The sequence below is a fragment of the Drosophila suzukii genome, chromosome 3 (genome assembly GCF_043229965.1).
Source record: "Drosophila suzukii chromosome 3, CBGP_Dsuzu_IsoJpt1.0, whole genome shotgun sequence".
Lineage (NCBI taxonomy): Eukaryota > Metazoa > Arthropoda > Insecta > Diptera > Drosophilidae > Drosophila > Drosophila suzukii.
This window is the reverse complement of record NC_092082.1, coordinates 77,600,138-77,621,638: the sequence shown is the minus strand read 5'-3', so window position 1 is coordinate 77,621,638 and position 21,501 is coordinate 77,600,138. Positions and strand designations below refer to the sequence as shown.

Below are 21,501 nucleotides of genomic sequence, written 5' to 3'. Positions count from 1 at the left end.
TTTTAGGCTTTTAAACAATGTAAATGAATTTAATACCGGATCAATTAACATTTTGTGTGTATTTGCTTAATGGTGCTACATGTTGAACTTTTACAATCGATAAGTAGTTTTCAAGAATCAGCCTAGGGTTGACTTGCAGCCCATCTCTCTTATCACAATCCACCTTGTCAGGACTCTTTTCACTCCAGAAATCCCTCAGTTTCCTTAGATTACATCCGCGGGACGGCTGTTTGGAACATCTTCGTTCACCGAATTCAAGTTTACGCCGAGAAAAAAAGGCTTCCGGTAGAGAATGCTTCCCATTTGCACGATGAGGAAGCCCATGATCGTGACCCAACTTAAGAACTCCCAGTCCATGTTGATCACGAACAACCAAATAAAGTACACTCGTAGACCATCGGCCAATATGCGCGTGGTGCTGGACGAGTTCATCGCAATTAATAGGCCAATAAAGTTGTACAGGGCACACGAGACGGTAAAGGCAATCAGAGCCATAATCAAAGAGGGATTCTCCTTCAGACCCTCAAGCAGATCACTCCAATCGTCGAAGACAGCACGCGAGCTCTCGGTAAAGGGACTCACGGTTGGCAAGTAGTGCATGCAAATGGCCAAAATCGAGGTGATAGCTAACCCAAAAATTCCCTGCCAGCCGGCAGCTTGCAAAGGTGCCACATTCGAGGTCTTGAGCTGCTTCTCCTCGTAGACATACTGCAGACCGTGTACAATTTCGGCAATTATGATGAGCAAGTCGCCAGTCAAGATGGCTTTGTGGTCCGTGTACGGCAATGTGATCTGGTCGTAGCTAGCGCGCTGAACGTCTTGACCAACGATGCTCAACAGGCCGCAGGAAATGATGAAGAAGGCCAGCCAGTGGCGTCCGGTAAGCGAGTGGTTCAAAAACATGGTACTGAAGATGCCCGCGAAAATCAGAGCCGCGCCTGCAGAGTAGATGAGTCAACATTAGTCAAGATAAGCAATGCCGGAGAGTGATAGGCGCACCCCTTATCATCTGGAAGCTGGAGGCGTAAGTCAAGTAAAGTCCGGTGAACAGCAGAATAGAGGCTACCGTATCCAACACCGTGGGCAGGATCATGCTCAAAGGGCTGAACTCACCGCTGTCCTGAGTCAGGATGCTGTCCAGATCGGCGATGGCCTGCGGATTGCATGGTGTTTATTAGATATGGTCAATAATTTCTTAAGTGATTACAGGAGCAATGCGAGCATATTTAAAATAATAATAATATAATTGGCAATTGATTAAGCTCAGAATGGAACATTAATCTTTTAATCCTTCTTGAATGATGTCTTTCTAACTAGAATCATAAATATTTTAGAGAATAGAATTTGAATATGAAAAGGGTTAATATAATCGGCGTTTTTCATTAAAAGATGATGTCGTATGATCTCATAACTACTACTACTTATTTTGACATATGTATTTTAATTTGGATACAAAACCTATAACATTTAACTAATCCAAATCATGTTCTTTATAGATATTCTAAATTATAAATCCCATTCATCCACCGAGCAAATTCAAAAACACCGACTTCATAGCCGGCTTCAGGACTTACTCCCCGACGATTAGAGATCAGGCGGATCAGCTTGAAGACCACGAAACACAGGAACTCGCCGAGGAACATGAGCAGGGTGAAGACCACCGGATGCTGGAATCCGTGCAGTTTTCCATCGCTGCCAATCAGCTGCTGTTGATTGGCCCACCTGCAATACACACACAAAATCGGGTGCATATATGTATGTTTAGATGGTTTTTGGGGGATCTTATTAAAGGTTTTTCGGTACTCACTTCACTATCAGAACGTTGAAAGTGCCGATGAGCGCAAAGAACAGCGACAGGTAATGACGAAGATCCATTCTGTGGCGGAAAATTCCCTTCTTGGGTGCAGTTCTCGCTAATTCGATTTACAAATATTGACGCTCTTTGTGCAATTCGTGCAATTCGCTATTGTGACTGCGCAGTAACAAGTGCAACAAAGTGCGGCCAGGTTGGTAATTGACTGCCCTTCCGCAGCTCTATGTAAGTTGCTCAAGTGTTGTAGCCTTAACTATTCAATTATCTTGCAATTTTGAGATGAGTAATGTATATTAGTTCGTTTTTACGTTACTTTTGTTTATTTTTTTATTTTCAAGAGTGTGGCCGCGTAATGTACCAAAAATTACGCGATACTATAACTGCGGATTACAGTCAAAAATTGAGCTGGTCATACCTTAAAGCAACTAGTTTGATTTGAAAAAACGCGGGTATTTTGAACCATTATGGAATTGAAAAAAAAAACTACTGTTCTAAAATCCGTAAAGTGGAATAAAAACACACAGACAGTATTTTTTCAAAGTTTTTATTAAACGCAAACTTAAAAAATATCACAGGATATGAAAAACCATTTAAATGAAAATACATGAAGTGGTGTTAGTGCATCTATCGCCCAATTGGCATCAATTTTTCTGCGTTGACGGTTGCGTTGCATTTTGTGCTATTTTCCTGTAAAAATATGAACAACATTATTTAGAAAAAAGACGTAAATGCTATTTTCAAGAAACATTAGCAAACACAAATGGCAACAAAAAGCGTGTCCTGTCGTCTCACCTGTACTCAGAAGTGTTTTTCAAGTGTTGTGATCATGTTTTTGAGTATCTTGTTTCCTATTTTGTTTTCGTGTCGTGCAGTGTAGGTGTTCCTAGAGCTCGTCTCGGGATTGGGAGGACGAGGGCAGAGTCACCTCCTCGACGGAGCCTAGGTGTATGGTTCTATTTGGCCGGCTGAACTTTGGTATGTATGCGACCGAGTCGCTGTTGCTAACCACCGAGTTGTGTAGATGTTCCGTGGGTGCCGCAGGATCGGGACTTGTGAGTGTGATTTTGGAGCCAGTGGCCACTCTGTGGAATGTATGGTTTTTGTGGGCATGTGAGAGGCTGCGGTCAAAATAATAGAGTTGAAGAATTCGCGCGGGAATCCCCAATAACACTGATTTAAAAGACACTCTACAGGGAGTGAAACGAGTGGATCAACTATTAGACCTGCTACTAAAAGTCTTCCGTAATTAAATAATTTAAAAAATAAGTTGAAGTTGGGTTCTTGAGATTTCCAGTTTAACTTTTGCTTTTGAAAAAAAGTTAATACCCTGCAGAAGAATTTGGGCTTTTCCTATCGGCTACTGTTTTGACCACACCTGAATGTTGTGTCCCCCAAAATTTATATTTTAAGGTTAGTATTGCGCTACTTGGCTGGTATTAGTTTTGGGGGCATAAGAAAAAATCTTCATCTCTCTTGTACCTTATGTACAGCTTTTGGAGGTGGTCGTAGTCGAAGTGAAAAATTCTGAGAGTGGTTGAAGGGTTCTATTGGCGCTGGCGGGTTCCACCGCGTGCTCCGCGCAATTTTTGTGGGTTTCTATTGCAGATCAGAGATCGTAATCAGAGATTCGGACTCGGATCCGCCACCTTACCTGTCCCTGGCCTGCATGCTGGCCTCCACGTCCAGGCTGCGGGGCTGTCGGAAGTCGCACTCCAACGAGAAGGCCGAGTCTCCGGGCGTGATCAACTCCGGATCGTTCTGGATCACCACGATGTTGGTGTAAAGATCTCCGTCCCGTAGTGTTTGGCACTGATCCAACTGGAAGTTCATCTCCATGGTGCGGGATCCCTGGTTCGAAGAGGGCTTCAAGAAGCACGGTGCCGTCTGCTTGTAGAAGCTGCCACGCGTGTACATCACACCCGTGAAGGGCTTCTCCGTCTCCAGCACCACGTTCATCGAGTCCGCTCCGCACTTAAGGTTCACCTTTTGGATGCCCTGGTCGCTGCCCTCGATTTTAAAGGTGTCCGAAAGGTCTTGTTCCCAGATTTCTGCAATAGGGCGAGACATTTTCATGGGTGACATTTTAGGTTTTTCATGTAACAAATTTCCAAGAACTTCGATTTTTAAGAATAAACCAATTTAGCTGTCTCCTTAGTTTGAATTGATAATTAGGTAAAATGCTTTTTTCTTTTTTTGCTTTACATTTGTATTTATTCGAAAAAAAAATGTGAAATGTGTAAAAAGTAAGTTATGTTAAATCTTCTTTATTTAACCACTTTATAACTTTTGATGGATAGGGTGCCTTGTCGTTACTTAACTAAAAATTTGGTTTTTTTAGTTATATCACAAATAAACATAAATTCACTTACATTTCCTTATAGTTTTTAAAACTTTCTTCTAATTTTAGGAACCATTACTCTCAATTTCTTTTGTAACGCGCTTGTAACTGCTTTAGGCTTTCTTTATAGAGATAACCGTTGCTTCTACCTGAGCCTAACGTTTCTAGACATTTTACCCAACGAACCGTTGAAGTTCACTCATCTTTCAGATAGCCGGCACTATCAAGTTCCGCTAACCGGTTTTTGTTTATTTTGGTCTGGCTAGAACAACCCGAAGTAAAAGAACACGGCTTTGAGAATTTCTCCACCCAACCTGGATGAATCAGTCACAGTCCTCTTTTGTTAACCCGAGTCGACCATCTTACCTTGATTTTGGTGTTTTTGTTGCTTATTGGCCGACACGTAGAGGACCAACAACAAGTTACAGGCGAACAAAAGCAGAATGCCATTCTGTAATCCCGACATATTATTGCACTTTAGTATTATCCAACACAAAACGATGTAGATTTGCCGCGGAGCTATCTGAGTCTCGGAGCTGTCTTTGCAGTTGCAAGCCAAGATTTAAACTGACGAAGCGGTTGCGCATGCGCAGCGCATATAAGCGCGTCTCGAAAGCTCGGCTTACAGCAACTGAGACGAAAAAAAACGAAAAAAAGAGGTTACTTAAGAGAGAAAGAGTCGTTTTGAACGGAGAGCCAGTGAGAATTTGGTCAATAGCTGAGCATAAAAATATTTAATTGTACTGCGCTTTTGATAAGGCGAAAATTTATTGGCATCGCCGAGTGGAAAAGCCACATAAATCCATAAGAAAAGACGGGTTTCGGGAAATTAGACCACATAATACCCATTAAAACAGCTTAGCCTTAGAAAACTTGTATATGTAATATCAAGATGTTATTTGTAAGATGGGAATTTTATAAGGTTTTGGTTATTGTAATATTTTAACTTTATGAGCTATGCACCAATTTATTAGAGTTTATGTCTTTATTTTAAATTCTCTCTTATAAAGAATGTGAATAAATACAAAATACCTTCTGCCAGGGTATCAATATTTATTTAAAGCGGCAGTTTAAGGAAAACAAAATGCGGCATCGGTCCAAAGACATTTCCGCTTTTCGCGTGTGGCATGTGGATTTCTGCTGTGTTGCATTCGTTTCGCATTTTTAGCGCTGCATTCAACCAACCGATTTTGTTTTTCGTTGCCGTTCATTATTCAAAATGTTATTAAACTTCCCCGTTTTTTGCGACTGACTGCGGCTCAATTCGGTTTCAGTTCTCCTTCATGCAACCATTTTAATAACTTCAGCTGTGGCTTTTGTTAGTTTTCCAGCCTGCCTTTTGTTGTTACTTGCATCTTTTGTTTTTCGTTTATTGCGTTAATTAAAGTGTAATTAGTTAACGATTCGGTCTGGCCATGCCAGCGAAAGGTGGAAGTGGTCGTGTTCAATATTGACCAGAAAATGCATTTACTTCGAGATGTTCGTGGAAGCTCAGCTAAACATGATTAAGTTGTTAAGCCTCCTTGTGAACGCGATATTCGAAGATGGCTTTAAAAGATTGTGAAAAATGATTATTGCATTATTTCAGTTAAATACTAGTTATTTTAATTAATTATTTATTTATTTTATTTTAAATTATATGGTAAATTTGTAGGTTTGTGTGGCCTGATAAACAGTTTAAGTCCCTATTTGGGGTGTCAATGTAATGCAAATATTATATATTTTATTATCATGATCCGTTTTGACTTAGATACTATTAAAGCTTGTGTGTAACTTACCTTCCCCATATTTTATGTCATTTATTAGTGATTTTTGTTTGAAGTGCTCTTCACTTATCAGTTATTACTTATAGTTATTTGCTATCTGCAACAATTATCATCACCTGATTAAAAGCTTATCAAGTTCCAGTTGCAAAATAAATTGATTTTTGCCTTTTTAAACCATATCAAGTTCATTTCTAGGACACTATATAAGGTTATCCATGAAGAAGAAAAACCTAAATAATTTATTTTAAAAATCTTTATTTATCTCGTTCTTTTTTTGGTATTCCTCCCATATTACTTCTTCTTCAAGGCAGCCCAATATACCTTCAGTTCATTGCCCTCCCAATCAAATGGTTTGGTCAAAACACTGAAAATAGAAAAAAGACAATCAATTTACATAATACCTTAATAGAGAGGATCGTGAAATTAGCCAGTACATAAAGTTGGGGAAAAAGGAGGAAAATCGACGTGAGGCACGAATCGATGAAGTTGAGAGACCAACAAGTTGAACCTCGAATCAGGGGGAAACCGACGAGATTCCGCTCGGTGGGAAGTGGTCAGTAATCGACGGGCTGTGGGGACGGGGAAGAGGTTGTCTGGCGCCTACTGCACCGATGGCCAAGATTGACAATGATCATGCACACATATATGTATGGACAACTAACCGAGGAGTGGACCCCCAACCGCAGGAAAGTGGAAATGATGTAATGGTAACATTGTATCCGAGTTGCACAATTTTCGTTGTGCCGCTTTTGGCCAACTTCCGAGTCGGACACTCACTTTTCTTTGAGATACTGCAGCACTTCCTGCTCCTTATCGCTGAGGCCCTGTTCGAATGCCTCCAGGTTGATCCGCAGCAGCTGGCGAGTCTGCATGCCCGTGAGGAAGGTGCTCACCTCGGGCAGTCCCTTCATCGTGTAGAACATGGCCAGCTTTCCCAGCTCCACCCCGCGTTCCTTGCAGATTTCCGCCGCCTTCCGGGCAATGGCCTTCTGATCAGCGCTGGCCGGATGCCAGGGCTGGGGTCCACCATTGGTCAACAGACCAAGGGCGTGGGCCGCAGCACAGATGACTCCCAGATTCTGCGACTTGAAGAAGTCCAGGTACTCCAGGAGCGTCTCATCGGTCAGTGTGTATCGGGCATAGGTGAGAACCGTCTGGAAGGGTAATTGAAATGTTAATGTTACATTTTTTAACTTTTAAGTAAATGAAGCGGGAAAGATGTATTACTTACGTCGAATCTTCCTGCCGCTCGGGTCAGGCACTCCTTGAGCACCGAAATCGGATAGGCAGACACTCCAATGAACCTGGCCTTGCCCTCCTTGACCAGCTGCTCCAGAGTTGGCAATGTCTCGTTGATGACAATGTCCAGATCCTTGGCAAACTCAATGTCGTGAATCTGAATAACATCCACATAGTCCAGACCCAGCAGCTTTAGACTTTTCTCCACACTTTCGCGAGTCTTTTTCGCGCTAAAGTCGAACATATTCTCGTAGTCGAGATCATAGCGAGCGACTTTGGTGGCGATGTAGTACGATTCGCGAGGTGTGCTCTTCAGAGCCAAACCGAGGACCTCCTCAGAGCGACCCTGACCGTACCAGGGGGCGGTATCAATGTAATTGATGCCCGACTTCAGCGCTTCATGCACTGTTTGGATTCCCTCCTCCAGATCAAAGCTTGAGGGGAGATATGAAACATAATATTATGATTTTATAGAAAAGAAATAATAAAACTAGAGTTTTCTTATTATATTTCTCTTACCCGTAATTGGCGCACAGGGCGCCGCCGCCGAAAGAGACTTTCGAGACCTCTAGGCCGGTCTTTCCGAGTTTGCGATATTCCATACGGCGCACCTTCGCCTCATCGTGAAAACCCTTCACATATGTGGCCGGTAATGTTCCAGACATTTTTGATTATCCCAATATATTTTTGCACTCTGTTGAAATTCGATTGCTAGTCGGAGCAATACTAACTACAGATTGTCATATTTTTAGCTTATATTCTGAAAATCATTCCGTGCACTTTATCAAAGAGAGGGAGAGAGAGAGAAAAGTACGAATTTAGGAGTGGTGTCAAAGTATAAGTAGTCTGAATAAAGAATGAAGAGTGGATAAGCAAGTTCTACAGTTTTCTCTTCTTGGCTTAAGATCATAATAATTTTTTAAAGAGGTTATCAGGTGAAGAGAGGTTGTAAAGAATTCTACATTTCTATACTCAGTTATCCGCTTTCGTGGCTTTCTTCTCTCACTCTCTTGACGCTTCTCTCATCAAAAACAAACCCCCATTTATCAATTTGAGGTTTTGTGTAAACAAACGCTAGAGTACTTTGAATAAAGAAATATGAGCAAGCACTTGTCTATATTATATTTTGCATGTATAATGCATTCAATTACTTTTACCAGGTATAGACAAATGAACCTGGCCTGAGCTTATCTTGGAATTCTTTATTGGTATTTTATATTAATTATATATAGGCTGCTTATGTGCTTTATAAAGTATTGGAGATTACAGACTTAACAATTTAAACGTATACCTAGGTAATTCAAAGGTGCACTGATCTTGAGATGTTTTCAAATAAACTGGACCCAGCTAAGACCCATAGAAACTCAGTAGCCGAATAATTAAATTTAACAAATCTTTATTTTTATAACATTTTATATTAAGATCCATTTTAAATCCGTTTTTTCTGTATTTCCCAATGATTTCCCTGGTGTTCAGAGCTCAAGTTCGAGTGCCTATTTTGAGTGTCCACTCACTTGAACATGTTAACCGTGGATAAAGTGGAGCCCCAGCTGTAGGACTTGGTGAAAACGCTGAAACAAAGATCGAAAAAGAAATACATGTATTTTGGCGATTGGAATGGAGATTGGACTTGAACACTCTGGACTGGATCGGGTGGCTATTAACCAGTTTGGTCAGGCTGATGGCCAAGTTCGTGCCCGTGATGCAATTGCTAACACCAAATTCGACTTGCACAGTTCCCTGTTCGGGGTAACCAGTTGTTGGCCAACTTACTTTTCGCGCAGGTACTGCAGCACTTCCTGTTCATGGGGAGTGAGTCCATCGAAGACGGCATCCAAGTTAATCCGCAGCAGCTCTCGGTTGGGGATGCCGATGAGGAAGGTGGCCGCGCCATCCAGTTGCATGGTATAGTACATGGCCAGTTTTCCCAGCTCCACATTTCGCTGCTTGCAGATTTCGGCTCCCCTCTTGCCCACAGCCAAGAGTTCAGGACTGCCAGGATGCCAGGATTGGGGTCCGGCATTGCTGAGGAGTCCCAGAGAGTGGGCGGCGGCACAGACGATGCCCACGCCCAGTTCCTTGAAGGCCTTCATGTTTCGCAACAGGGTGTTATCCAATAGGGTGTAGCGGGCATAGTTGAGCACCACCTGGATGCGACCCTTGCCCCTCTCGGCGCACTCCTTTAGCACGTCCACGTCGTAGGCGGTGATCCCGATAAAGCGGGCCTTTCCCGCCTGCACATACTCCTCCAGGACGGGAATGGTTTCGTTTAGGACTATGTCCAGACTGCGTGCGGCATCCACATCGTGAACCTATCAATGGATTTCATTTTGTTTGATTAGTTTATAATCCAAGGAGCAAAACCCACCTGCAGAATGTCCACCATGTCCAATCCGAGCAACTTCAGGCTCTTCTTCACACTCTCCCGTGTTTTGGCAGCCGTATAGTCGAACATCTTCTCCGGATCCAATTCATAACGCGCCACTTTGGTGGCTATATAGTAGGCCTCCCTGGGCACATCCCGCAGCGCCTGGCCAAGCAGCTCCTCCGACTTGCCTTGGCCATAGAAGGGCGCTGTGTCTATATAGTTGATCCCGGATCTGATGGCCTCCTGCACAGTGCGGATGCCCTCCTCTCGATCGAAGTCGTCAGAGAAGAGTTTGGAGAGAGTGGCGCCACCGAGTGCAATTTTGGATACTCGCAGCCCCGTAGAGCCCAGTTTTCGGTACTCCATTCGTCGCACCAGCTCCTCATTATGGAAACCCTTGACAAATGTGGCTGGCAATGATCCCGACATCTTCTACTTTTCACTTAGCAAGCTCAAATAGTCGAAATGCCAAGCAATGATGCGCTTTTATATGCTCCAAGCTCTAGGTTTTTACTCATAGATAAGAAACAACTGTGGGGGTATTAAAGTGCTTTAATATGTATGAGTAGGGTTCTTGAATAGATTCGTTTCTCTTAGCAAGCTTCTCTTACTGATAAGCCACAAAAGAGATTTCTCACTCTTTATTAGAGCCCGCTACTCGTACATTCATTATTTATGAAAAATGCGAATATTGGTCAAAAAATTATCTTACCGTAAAGTGATGAGGATAGTTAGTTGTTAGTTGTTAAATGCTCAAAACAGTCGGTCTTTTAGCTGTACGCCTTGATTTGGCTAAACTACGACTGAAAAACTGCAAAAGAAAAGCGTATTTATGACTAAAATTCAAAACCTTATTTTTCGCCAAAAAAAATCTGTTGTTTGGCTGTCATATTGCAAAAAAAGGTCAGAACAAGGAATGTCATACCTCGCTGAGCTCGTAATTAAAATTTCTATCCATTGACATTCAAACCAAAATTTTTTTATTTTTGCCATTTTTTTGCAAAAAAACACCCCTGAAAAAAATGCGAAAATTGGTCAAAAAATGAATTTCCCAAAAAGTGATGGGAATAGTTAGTATAGGTTGTTAGCTGCTCAAAACAGTCGGTCTTTTAGCTGTACGCCTTGATTTGGCTAAACTACGACTGGAAAACTGCAAAAGAAAAGCGTATTTTTGACTGAAATTGAAAACCTTATTTTTCGCCAAAAAAAAATCCGTTTTTTTGCTGTCATATTGCAAAAAAAGATCAGAACAAGGAATGTCATACCTCGCTGAGCTCGTAATTTAAATTTCTATCCATTGGCGTTCAAACCTAAACATTTTTTATTTTTGTCATTTCTCGCAAAAAACTATGATAAAAAAATTCAAAATTTGATAAAAAAATAAATTTTTGAAAAAGTGATGGGAATAGTTAGTATAGGTTGTTAGCTGCTCAAAACAGTCGGTCTTTTAGCTGTACGCCTTGATTTGGCTAAACTACGACTGAAAAACTGCAAAAGAAAAGCGTATTTTTGACTGAAATTGAAAACCTTATTTTTCGCCAAAAAAAAATCCGTTTTTTTGCTGTCATATTGCAAAAAAAGGTCAGAACAAGGAATGTCATACCTCGCTGAGCTCGTAATTTAAATTTCTATCCATTGGCGTTCAAACCTAAACATTTTTTATTTTTGTCATTTCTCGCAAAAAATTATGATAAAAAAATTCAAAATTTGATAAAAAAATAAATTTTTGAAAAAGTGATGGAAATAGTTAGCATAGGTTGTTAGCTGCTCAAAACAGTCTGTCCTTTAGCTGTACGCCTTGATTTGGCTAAACTACGACTGAAAAACTGCAAAAGAAAAGCGTATTTTTGACTGAAATTCAAAACCTTATTTTTCGCCAAGAAAAATCAGTTTTTTGGCTGTCATATGGCAAAAAAAGGTCAGAACAAGGAATGTCATACCTCTCTGAGCTCGTAATTTAAATGTCTATCCATTGGCATTCAAACCTAAAAATTTTTTATTTTTGTCATTTTTCGCAAAAAGTTATGATCAAAAAAATTCGAAAATTGATCAAAAAATAAATTTTTGAAAAAATGATGGAAATAGTTAGCATAGGTTGTTAGCTGCTCAAAAAAGTCGGTCTTTTAGCTGTACGCCTTGATTTGGCTAAACTACGACTGAAAAACTGCAAAAGAAATTCGTATTCTTGACTAAAATCGAAATCCTTATTTTAATACTAATTTTTTTATTTATCAGAGAAGATTCTGAGCTGGATGTGGCTTCCAATCAATTGACAAATCGTTAAGAGTAAATATAAATATGTGCTTTATAAATCATATGCATGAGATAGGTAGGAGCACCGCTCAGAAGAAGTCGTCGAAGTCTCCCTGGGGCTGATAGCCAGCTCCGGGTGGGAGCAGCTGGGGTCGCTGCTGCTGGCGCTGTGGGCGGGGCACGATAATGTCGTTGACCTCGTGGAGAATGCCATTGGTGGCCACAACATCGCACTTGGTGACGCCGGCGTTCTCGATCTTGGGACGGCGATCGCGGGTGATGCGCAGATGCTGGCCGGAGATGGACTCGATGGAGCGGACAAATGGCCAGTTGGTTGGGATAATGCCGGCACAGCAGACGACATCCTCAACAATGTGGGTCTTGACCAGGGCCACGGGGTCGCTGGGCTTGGCTGCACCCTCACCGGACTCGCTCAGCTCCTCGAAGACATCGTTTTTGGGCACCAGCAGGGTGAGACTTCTGGAGTTGTTGGACAACAGCTGGGTGAGATTGGCCTTGCGCACCAGTTCCAAGAACTTGCTGTAGTTGGGATTGGCCTCCAGCAGCTTGAGCATGTTCTGGGGGATTATTACAAAATTATTATAAGATCTGATTTGGTAAGAACCTCTCAAAAACTCACATTCTTGGGTGGCGCCAGGGCACGATCCACCTGGTGGAGGACGGAACCGCAGCTCTCGTCGTCGAAATGCACCAAACGGGCACAGTTGACCGTGGCCCGGTTCATCACATCCGAGAAGAGGGCATGGGTGGAGTAGAGGTTCAGACGCACACTGGATCCCGCCACAGTGGGCAACGATTTCTCCGACAGATCGCAAGTCTTGATCATGGGCTTGACCACATGGTAGTTGAGGAATTCCAGCAGGTCCAGATTATGATCCAACAGTTCCGGCTGTTCCTTAAGCATGCGAGCCCACTCCGTATTCTGGAGAGCCTTGTCGGTGGGTGCAAAGATGGTCACATTGTCCAGATCATCGAACTGATCATCATAGCCAGAGGCCTCCAGCAAACGCTGGAAAATGGTCAGGTTCTTCTGGGACATCAGCGAGGTCATGGGCAGAGCTGACTCGGTGGGCAGGATGGTGTCAATCACGTGGAGGACACCATTGGTGCCCATGATATCGGCTTCGATGATCTTGGCCAGATTGTTGATGTAGATCGGAGCAGGTCCAGTCTGGTTGGCAGCCAGGTGAGTCCGGTTGAGGAGCAGGGGTTCTCCCAGCAGATTGTAGGCCGTTGTCTTTGCACCGGGAACTGTGGCCAGCGAGCAGAAGGTGAGGTCCAGCAAGTGGTTCTTCAGGATGTCTATAGGTTGTATAGGAAATATTGGTTTAAATAAAGTTTGGCTTGGGTTCCTAGACTAACGTACTTGAGGCACAACCACGTCCCTCCTTCAGAGCACGACGCAGATGCGGTTCCAACTTATCGAAGGCAGCATCGGTGGGCACAAAGATGGTCACCGGCTTGTCATCCTCCAGCATGGCACTCAGGTTGGTCTTCTCCAGGACGGTCCGCATAATGGACATATCCGCCCGCTCCCTGATGATGTCCATGATGTTCTTGGTCAGCGGCTTAAGAACTCCGCCCAAGGTGTGGACGAGGGCCTGCTCCGAGAGCTTGTCGTGCTTCTCGATGGGCACACAGTTGGCGGCAAAGCGGTAGGGTTCCAGGTTCAAGGCCGCCGGCAGCTGGTAGCTGTTGATCCGAATCTTCTGGTCGGGCAGCTCCGTCTGCAGAAGCTTCTCGTTGGGCACATCCTCCAGCTGGACCTCGCCGAGAACAGCGTGCAGTTTGTAGATGGAAGGCTTGGAGTTGGAAGCTTCGGATTTCGCATCTTCAACATTCTGTTGGTTTTAGGGAACAAAATAGATTAGCATTCTAATGATTATAAATTTTAATTTTATTTCCCTGAAAAAGATTTATGTACTTTGTCAAAGCTTAACTTTTTATACTATTTGTCAATGTCTCGATAACGATTGCCATTGAGTTAAGTTTTCGTATCGCAAAAATATAGTTTCTCATTAACAAGTTAGGTTTCATCCGACAGACCACTCTTAACACTAATAAGTTTATACAACCAGCATGACAAAAACAAACCAATTTGTCTTGCAGAACAACTTAACTTTGAGTCAATTTTATCTGACAGATAACAAACTATAACCTTAACAAGACATTGAGAAAGAGCCCTTAGTGATTTTAAGAAACTTAAGTCCCTCAGAATACCTATAACTACTAGCTAACTTTGTGGCTACTAAAGGACTACTCACATTTTCCTGCTGGTGGTGACCGCGGTACTCCAGGAAGGCGGCGTCGTTAGGCACGAAAAGGGTCACCTTCTTGCCACTGCTGCCACCGAGCATCTCGGCCAGCTCTCCGGCACTGCGGGCGCTCTCGAGGAACTGCTTGGCTCCCATGTCACTGGCTGTGGCCTCCACGTCCTTGATGTCGATCTTCTCGCAGGGCGTTGTGAAGTCAGCGTTCCTGGGGCGTCCGTATCCATAGCAGCACTGGCGGGTCAGCGTCAGCGTCTTCTTCTTGCCGTTTTGGTTTACACTGAATGGGGAAAAAATATTCCATCAATTCGGTAATATTAGCTAATAATCTCCTGGTAATCCTCTTACATCTTTGTGCAGACGTGCTTGTTGGGCTTCTCCGCGCAGGAGTTAACGCTGAACTGGAATTGACCGAAGAGTGGAGATCGCACCACGTTGGTAATACCATCACGTTCCTGGCCAAAGGTGTCCACGGTTTCTTCAGCCTCCGTCTCGTTGGTCTCGTCTTCCTCCTTTTCGGTGCACACATTGGGGCTGGATAAGGTGGAAAATTAACTGTTGGTTAACTATCTGATGAGGTAATCGTTGGGGAAGTGGGAATGGGATCATTGGCTCAAGGCTTTTAATTAGACAATAATTGTTACATTGGCCTTCAGGTATCTCAGAATGATTCATATACTTATTTTCTTCTCTATAAAGAATTGATAAGTAAATGTTAAATTCATATTAAAGTACGAATATTACTCTTGTTAATTTTTCTAGAAATTCTTTTCTGCCTTTCGCTAATTATTTAGTCATATATCAGACGTGCAAATCGAAAAGTCAATGTACCTACTGTATGCCTATAATTCTGGCTCAACCCCTTATACTCATATGCCCATATCTCCGAAACCAATCAAACTTAGTTGGTTCATCAGCACTCGCTAACCGAATGTTTGCCAAATGGATTTGCACAATGATCCGTCATAGAGAGCATAGTTATAATATATAAACCTATTTCTATATAAAAGCGTTCGTGTGTTGGCCCAACAGCTTTGCCAGTCCATCAATTCAATTATGGCAAAGTGGAGACTCTTCGTATTTTTGTTTTTGAATGCGAACTCATTGTGTGCGTAACTTTTAGAAATTTCCCACTGAACCATAGATGTACGTAAGTATGTAAATATATATAGGTTTTTATGCAGCTAATTTTTCAATTTGCCACATCTCTGACTTTCATTTCACTATGCCCACTGTAACGAGTTCATTGCTCACTGCAAAAACGACGTCGAGTTGATTTCACAATTTAGAAAAGTGCAAGCTCGGCTGTACAAACGATGTATTCGTGCACTTATCCAATATAGTAGACACTATATATTCATTCACATTCCTTATATACAGTGTCCAACTGGTGGGACAATTAATCAAGGCAACCATCGGGCCCTAGTAATATTAAGCAGAACCACAGCTGGCAGTAATCTCGGATGGAAAATTATTTAACTAGGTTTTTATTATTTAATTGATATGCTCGATTGCCTCTACAATAAGCGATAAGCCGGCCAACTTTACACAATTAGAGAGTACTACTGAATACTATTGAAGACATAATACATTATACAATCTAGTATTTAATAGGTCGAATGAACTTGACATTGTGCTCTCTTAATTGGCAAATGCCAAGAACGGCCAAGTCAGAAGCAGAATCACTCGAGTGCGGCGATTAGGAAAGACGCGAAACTTACTGACCATAACTGGGGGAATTTTCAACAATCAAGTTGGGGGAAAAAATTATGTTTAATGGGACTCCCTCGATCGATGGTACTTACCCCTTCCACCAGGGCTCCTGGGTAGCTCCGAAGCCAAAGCCTCCAAAGGAATTGAAGAACTCATTGCCAAAGAAGGGGAACGACTGTTGGAAGAATATGGCCGGGTTCGGGGAATTCACATCCGTGGTGATGGTATCCACATCTGTGAAATAAGGAAACGCAATTAAACCTCTTGCTTATGTCACAATTTAATAAATTTAAGTTTTAATTATTTCCGGAAATTAAAAATATTTTGGTATATATATTTAAGTATTTTAACTAACTTTTTTTGTTAAGACACAACAACTTAACATTTTGTTACCAACATCATTGCTTTTTAAGTTAGGAAATCAAGACTGGAGATAATTGTTGACTACTTATTTTCGAGTTGCAGATTTAATTTTAGATTAAAATTCAGATTTAATTTTAGATTGACTATTTTAAAGTGTTTTGGCCTTAAAAATTTTAAAAAGTTATAAAAACTTTACACTAATAACAAAACAATATGAATTTTAAAATTTCAAAAAAGAACTTTTCAATTTTTGAAAAAATTGCCATTTTTCTAATTTATAGAACTTAAGTTTTAAAACTTAGGGATAATATTTTTTTTGGTATAGAGATAGTACTTACTGAAAGGCTTCTGCTCCACACCGCTTGGCGTTTGAACGGGAACGGTTGCTCCCGTCTCTTGGCGTCCCTGCGGCGACTGCTGGTGCTCCAGGGGCACGAACTCGGTGTCGAATCCGCTGTTGAAGAGTGGCAACAGGTGAGAGGAGTGGAGCTGCGGGGCCAGCGGGGCGGGTCCGTTGTTCCAGACGCTCGCCATCCGCTGGGAAGCCTGGGCATGCATCGGATCTTGGGGCTCGAACGGTGCGAGTGGTGCGATTGGCAGGGGCGCAAACATATTGCGATGCAGCGGCAATGGGTGGGTTAAGTGTGGCATAAAGCTGCAGATCGGTGGGGTTGGTGGTGCGTGGTTGGTGTGGAGTAATGTGGTTAGTGTTACTGTATATAGTATGTACCTTTGTGTGTGTTCTCTTCATGCAAATTCCATGGTGAGCGGAACGATTCGAAACGGAACCGGGACCCAATAATTCATATGCCATCATTGTTCCCTCACATAAAAAGAAGCTCAACTCTACCCCATCCAAACTAAACATCTATATGTCTAAATATATATATGCTGATCGTGCTCATTGTTTAGGTTTTTGCGCAGCATTTGCCTGAGCCGCATATTAAGCACCCTCCAGTCGAACTCTTTATAGAATCAAATGAAAATAGCTTTTTAAGTGCCGAAACAATCGCAAAAAAATAAACCATACAAAACTTGAGAAATGTTCCTGCACTTGTCATCCATCAACTGAGATTTATGTCAACGGATTTCGGTTTTTTCTGGGTCTCCCACTGCATGCGAAATCCAGACGGTTAAGACTGACTCAGATACTTTCTATGAAGACTGAAACTGAAGCGTTAGCCAACTTAAAATTTTTTTTCGCTGCGGGTCATTAAAATTCGCTTCGCGGGAGCTAATTAAAAAAAGCTCATAATAAGTGCTAAATGAAACAAAAACAAAACGAAACTAGCTGGAAATAAATAATAAAACAATGAGGCCCGAAAAGGCAAAACGTAAACAATTTGTTCGGTTGCTGACTTTGAGGTACTTCTGTGTATCCGATTCTCTTCTGGTTGGAGTTCTGCCTTTGGATGACTAATCCGGATGGGACGTGATCAGTAGGGCTCAATGTAGCTCAGCCAGATTTACAGGCTATTTAAGCCGACAGAACGATTTCGAGGCTTGGCCATTTGCCAGATAAATAAGTTCCTCTTTTTTGTTTAATTTTTATGTGTCAGTTTTGCTTGAAATCACTTCTATGATATTGCTTGGGATAAGTGCATTCCGACTGTAATCAATTCTATGTCCATCAATCAATAGTTCACTCATTTTACATATTACCTATCCACATAAATAATAGATTTTTCCTGTGCTTATAACAGAAATAATTCCTAGCCGTCGAAGCTCATAGAACTTATCTGGTACTTCCTATAACTCCTTTTATTTCATCTACAATTTCTACAAATTTTTTAAATAAATAGTATTTAAGTCTTAATATGACACATAATATATTTTTCAATTTGATAGCATGTAAAGGATTTAAGAATATTTTGAGTCTTAGTTATGCAAGCAAATACATTTTGTTGTATTAATAACTTATAGAGAATTAATTCCAAGTTTTGAAATTTTCTCTGTCCCCTTATACTACTTCTTCTTATAAAACGGTTATTTCATCTAAGCATTCTAAAAAAAATTCAAAAAAAATAATGTTTAAGTTTAAATATGATATTCGGCATAATTTTTTTCTAGTCTTGTGTCTTTGTCTTGTGAATAATTTATGAGTACTTTGAATGATTTTTTCCAAGACAAGTATTCAAGCCATCCTATTGATATCTCTAGAATGCATAACCAATCTGTAAGACGAATAAAATTTGTATGTAAACAAACTAAATTCTGTCCGCTCGAAGCCAAAGCGAAAGTCATTGGCCACAGACGAGATGATGAATCAGAAATTTCCAGAGAAATGTTTACGCCGAGGGCAGAGATGTGTCCATCCAAATGGCTGCCTGATTTAATTAAAGCGCAACCGTGGCAGGCAGAAATCAAAACATATAGAGAGCGTAAAAGGGGGAAATACGAGACCGAAAAATAAAAACCAAACAAATTGTGGGTGACCCAGTTCGAGGGCAGATTATATAGTTTTTGGGGTAGTCTTTAGACGGCGCATTACCTGCCCACAAAATGCATAATCATAGCACTTAATGCCGTGTCAAATGTCAATTGCTTTCAGGGCCAACCCCGCTGGAGAATTCTGTGTCAAAGATGAACCCTCCGGCGCTTTGAACCCAAAGGTTGCAAAGTCAGCCAAGTGTGGAGCGGCATCGAAGATCAGAGGAAGAAGATGTGGATGTTGTGGCTGAGGTTGCCCAAGTCCCGCGGTGTTGCCCCACTTAGGTTGCACATTGTTCTCTTGCGATGCAGTATCTTTCGCAAAAATAAGATAAATGCAAGTCGGCCAAAGACTCGGATCGTGGCCTTTTTACCAGTTACCAATTGCGCCGAAGAACCGACAGAGTTCGATGGGGGAATCAACATCGCCAGACAATCTCCTCGACTCAACAGTTTCAGTTTAAGGTTTATCAATTGAGGTCAATACTCGCCGGGCTTTGGACTTTCTTTCTTTCCGGGGGAACTTTTCGCTCTTTCAGCGCCTTCACCACCACCATAAACATTTCGGTCAACTTTATTTGCAGTTTCGTTTAGCGGGCGAAAATTTCTCCAAGAACAAACAGGGCTCGCTGTCTGAGCTTGAAAATGTCATAAAAAGCACTGAACCCGGTATTAGCCAACTTTTATGTGGTGTCATTGGGTTTTGGAACCCGTGGGGATGTAACGAATTTTAAAGTTGTTTCCGTGTAAACTCATTCGGAGTGTTTGCTTTGGTAAGTAGTTGTGAATGTGTCTAGTCTACTGGGGAATGATGGGATTTCAGCAGCTAGGGTTTACTTATAGTTCACCTGGACTTATCAGAGGATTCGGAAGAGGAGCCCGCCGAGGCCTCGAATTCAGCAACCTCATCGGAACTCGAACTCGAACTGGAATTCAACATTTAATTTATTGGGAAAGGCTTAGAAGGGTTCTATAAAGGGTACTACAGGAATTAAGCAGCATAAATTAGATAGTTCGCAATTTGTGTGGAACCGTTACCACTAACTGATCAACTATTCATTTCGAATATTTTGAGGTGTACATCAATTTGTTTAGACACATTATTATAATTTATATTATCAAGCGATTCAATTTAGGAATCTAGTTAGTTGTTATTCGTTTTTTGTTCTTTCAAATAAGTCAACATTTTTAATCGTAAACATTTTCTGATCCCTTAAAGGGACTTAAATGAGCTGGGATACGATTAGTTGGTAGAAGTTTCTAGAATATTTCGAATATTTTGAGATTGTTTGTTTAGACACATTATTATAATTTATATTATCAAGCGATTCAATTTAGGAATCTAGTTAGTGATTATTCGGTTTTGTTGTTTTAAATAAGTCAACCTTTTTAATCGTAAACATTTTCTGATCCCTTAAAGGGTCTTAAATAAGCTGAGATACGATTAGTTGGTAGAAATTTCTAGATACTAATGAATCAATGAAATGGCATTTTTATGGGCTTTAGTGTTTTTTTTTTGTTTTTTGAGAGCCCATTAGTTGTACAGGCATTCTCAGCTTTTCAAATGTGTTCCGATAACATCAAACATTTAGTTCATGCCTTATCAAAAGATGTCGATGTATGTTAACCAGTATGCCCGCAACGCAAACAACTCAAACTACGTGAAATGTGCATGAAACGAACGCTACACAGCACGAAAAAAGAGTTGAAATACAATACTCACTCGCCGTAGAATGGGACCCCCTGGATCTGGATGGATCCCAGGAGGAGTAGGCAGGCCCACAGCCGTAGCATGTTTGGTATCACAATCTTGAGCCTCAGTTGGGAGCTAAGTAAATGTTAAATGAGACAAGCTGAAAGTTGAGTTAGCTGTAATCAAGGGAGCTGGAGCTGTAGCTGTAGCTGGTATGGCTGGATGGATCCGAGAAATTTTCACTGAGACGGAAAAACAGCTGAGGCGGCCAGTGGAGACCAGAAAATACAGGTTTTCCACGCAGCGGTGCACTCGCGTATGTAGGTGACTGATTTTGGGAGTGAGAGCGACGGCCGAAGAAGAAACTTTTCCACTGTCTTCACGCGTTAATTGCAAATATGTATACATATGCTGCCTGTCACTCACGTGTAATTATTGTCAATTGTCTTGTTTTACAAAAATTGGCACACACTCAATTATCAAATGTCTCTGGCTCCTGGCTCCAGCCATCTAACAGCTACCACGATCACAAAAAACAGGCACTCACGAAGTGGTAATAGGTTGGTTGTTCCGACGATGTTGTCGCTACAAGTCGCAGTTTAAAACTAACTGCCCAAGAACGTCGAACATCTGGTATTTATAAGCTGCTCTGCCTCATTCGCTGCCTCTGCCTCAGTCGATGTCAGCGCACAGTGATCACGGCAGCTTTGGGAGAACGGAGAGAACTTTTGGGGAGGCTTTGAGATCGGGTGTACCTATGTTCGATGCGGGTGGCAAGAGGTACGAATGATTTGTGAAAGTGCCAACAAGTAACGCACTATATAAGAAAGTGTGTGAAACGAAACAATTTTTATTTATTGATCAAAACATTGTGACATTTGAAATATAAATCATGAATAAACATCATGGAATATGCCTGGAGTCAGATGACTATATCTTACGATATAGGACCTAACAAATAGAATATAACCCTGTTAAAATTTGATTTATATCTCGATGTTAAAAGATTTTTAAAAGTAATTCATGGAAACTCGCTCAGGTAAAACTGCAGCTAAAGAGGATTTCCTACCTGAAGTTGTGGAAGTGCGCACTTTGAATTTTGGATATTCCCGTAACCTCTAACACCCATCAATCACTGTTGTTTCTTGTCTGTGGGCACTCGGGTTTGGGCCACCTTATTAGGAGTCTTCTCATATTTTGAAACTGTTCCGTTCGGCTTTTGTTGTTTTGTATA

At 41.6% G+C, this 21,501-nt stretch overlaps 5 protein-coding genes and 1 long non-coding RNA gene across 16 annotated transcripts; 1 reads left to right on the top strand and 5 right to left on the bottom strand.

Annotated features, from left to right (window-relative positions):
* Nucleotides 1-40: 40 nt before the first annotated feature.
* Tango9 (transport and golgi organization 9) lies at nt 41-2,154 on the bottom strand. The gene is made up of 4 exons (XM_017080422.4): nt 1,808-2,154; nt 1,575-1,722; nt 1,000-1,153; nt 41-938 (listed from the first exon to the last, which is right to left on the bottom strand). The coding sequence occupies exons 1-4, from the start codon at nt 1,873-1,875 to the stop codon at nt 205-207; spliced, it is 1,104 nt and encodes a 367-aa protein (XP_016935911.4). The 5' UTR covers nt 1,876-2,154; the 3' UTR covers nt 41-204.
* Nucleotides 2,155-2,346: 192 nt separating this feature from the next.
* On the bottom strand, nt 2,347-4,725 carry LOC108014340 (uncharacterized). 5 transcript variants are annotated; one of them, XR_005014487.3, is made up of 4 exons: nt 4,518-4,723; nt 3,465-3,861; nt 2,606-2,895; nt 2,347-2,500 (listed from the first exon to the last, which is right to left on the bottom strand). XR_005014487.3 is itself a non-coding variant. In XM_065865183.2 (3 exons), exons 1-3 carry the CDS (start codon nt 4,615-4,617, stop codon nt 2,455-2,457), a joined length of 543 nt encoding a protein of 180 aa, XP_065721255.2. In that variant the 5' UTR covers nt 4,618-4,725; the 3' UTR covers nt 2,369-2,454. The 5 variants fall into 5 exon arrangements, 3 of the variants coding, with proteins under 3 accessions (XP_065721255.2, XP_036673846.3, XP_065721254.2); XR_005014488.3 differs by lacking the exon at nt 2,606-2,895 and adding an exon at nt 3,293-3,409 and having other exon boundaries at nt 2,356-2,500; nt 4,518-4,724; XM_065865183.2 differs by lacking the exon at nt 2,606-2,895 and having other exon boundaries at nt 2,369-2,500; nt 4,518-4,725.
* Nucleotides 4,726-6,155: 1,430 nt separating this feature from the next.
* LOC108007333 (uncharacterized) lies at nt 6,156-7,893 on the bottom strand. 2 transcript variants are annotated; one of them, XR_011603978.1, is made up of 4 exons: nt 7,676-7,893; nt 7,149-7,590; nt 6,580-7,071; nt 6,156-6,281 (listed from the first exon to the last, which is right to left on the bottom strand). XR_011603978.1 is itself a non-coding variant. In XM_017070982.4 (4 exons), exons 1-4 carry the CDS (start codon nt 7,819-7,821, stop codon nt 6,209-6,211), a joined length of 1,038 nt encoding a protein of 345 aa, XP_016926471.3. In that variant the 5' UTR covers nt 7,822-7,893; the 3' UTR covers nt 6,156-6,208. The 2 variants fall into 2 exon arrangements, 1 of the variants encoding a protein (XP_016926471.3); XM_017070982.4 differs by having other exon boundaries at nt 6,695-7,071.
* Nucleotides 7,894-8,535: 642 nt separating this feature from the next.
* On the bottom strand, nt 8,536-9,997 carry LOC108007332 (uncharacterized). The gene is made up of 3 exons (XM_036817940.3): nt 9,525-9,997; nt 8,930-9,468; nt 8,536-8,727 (listed from the first exon to the last, which is right to left on the bottom strand). Exons 1-3 carry the CDS (start codon nt 9,951-9,953, stop codon nt 8,667-8,669), a joined length of 1,029 nt encoding a protein of 342 aa, XP_036673835.2. The 5' UTR covers nt 9,954-9,997; the 3' UTR covers nt 8,536-8,666.
* Nucleotides 9,998-11,728: 1,731 nt separating this feature from the next.
* Nucleotides 11,729-20,962, bottom strand: mfas (midline fasciclin). 6 transcript variants are annotated; one of them, XM_065865620.2, is made up of 10 exons: nt 20,815-20,962; nt 20,298-20,402; nt 19,423-19,500; nt 16,483-16,598; nt 15,874-16,015; nt 14,417-14,602; nt 14,063-14,348; nt 13,165-13,639; nt 12,418-13,100; nt 11,729-12,355 (listed from the first exon to the last, which is right to left on the bottom strand). In XM_065865620.2, exons 2-10 carry the CDS (start codon nt 20,366-20,368, stop codon nt 11,867-11,869), a joined length of 2,526 nt encoding a protein of 841 aa, XP_065721692.1. In that variant the 5' UTR covers nt 20,369-20,402; nt 20,815-20,962; the 3' UTR covers nt 11,729-11,866. The 6 variants fall into 6 exon arrangements, with proteins under 6 accessions (XP_065721692.1, XP_065721693.1, XP_065721691.1 ...); XM_065865621.2 differs by having other exon boundaries at nt 20,298-20,427; nt 20,815-20,953; XM_065865619.2 differs by lacking the exon at nt 19,423-19,500 and having other exon boundaries at nt 16,483-16,799.
* LOC136117032 (uncharacterized) lies at nt 15,356-16,003 on the top strand. The gene is made up of 2 exons (XR_010654222.2): nt 15,356-15,551; nt 15,683-16,003. It is a non-coding gene; the product is annotated as an uncharacterized lncRNA (long non-coding RNA).
* Nucleotides 20,963-21,501: the final 539 nt, after the last annotated feature.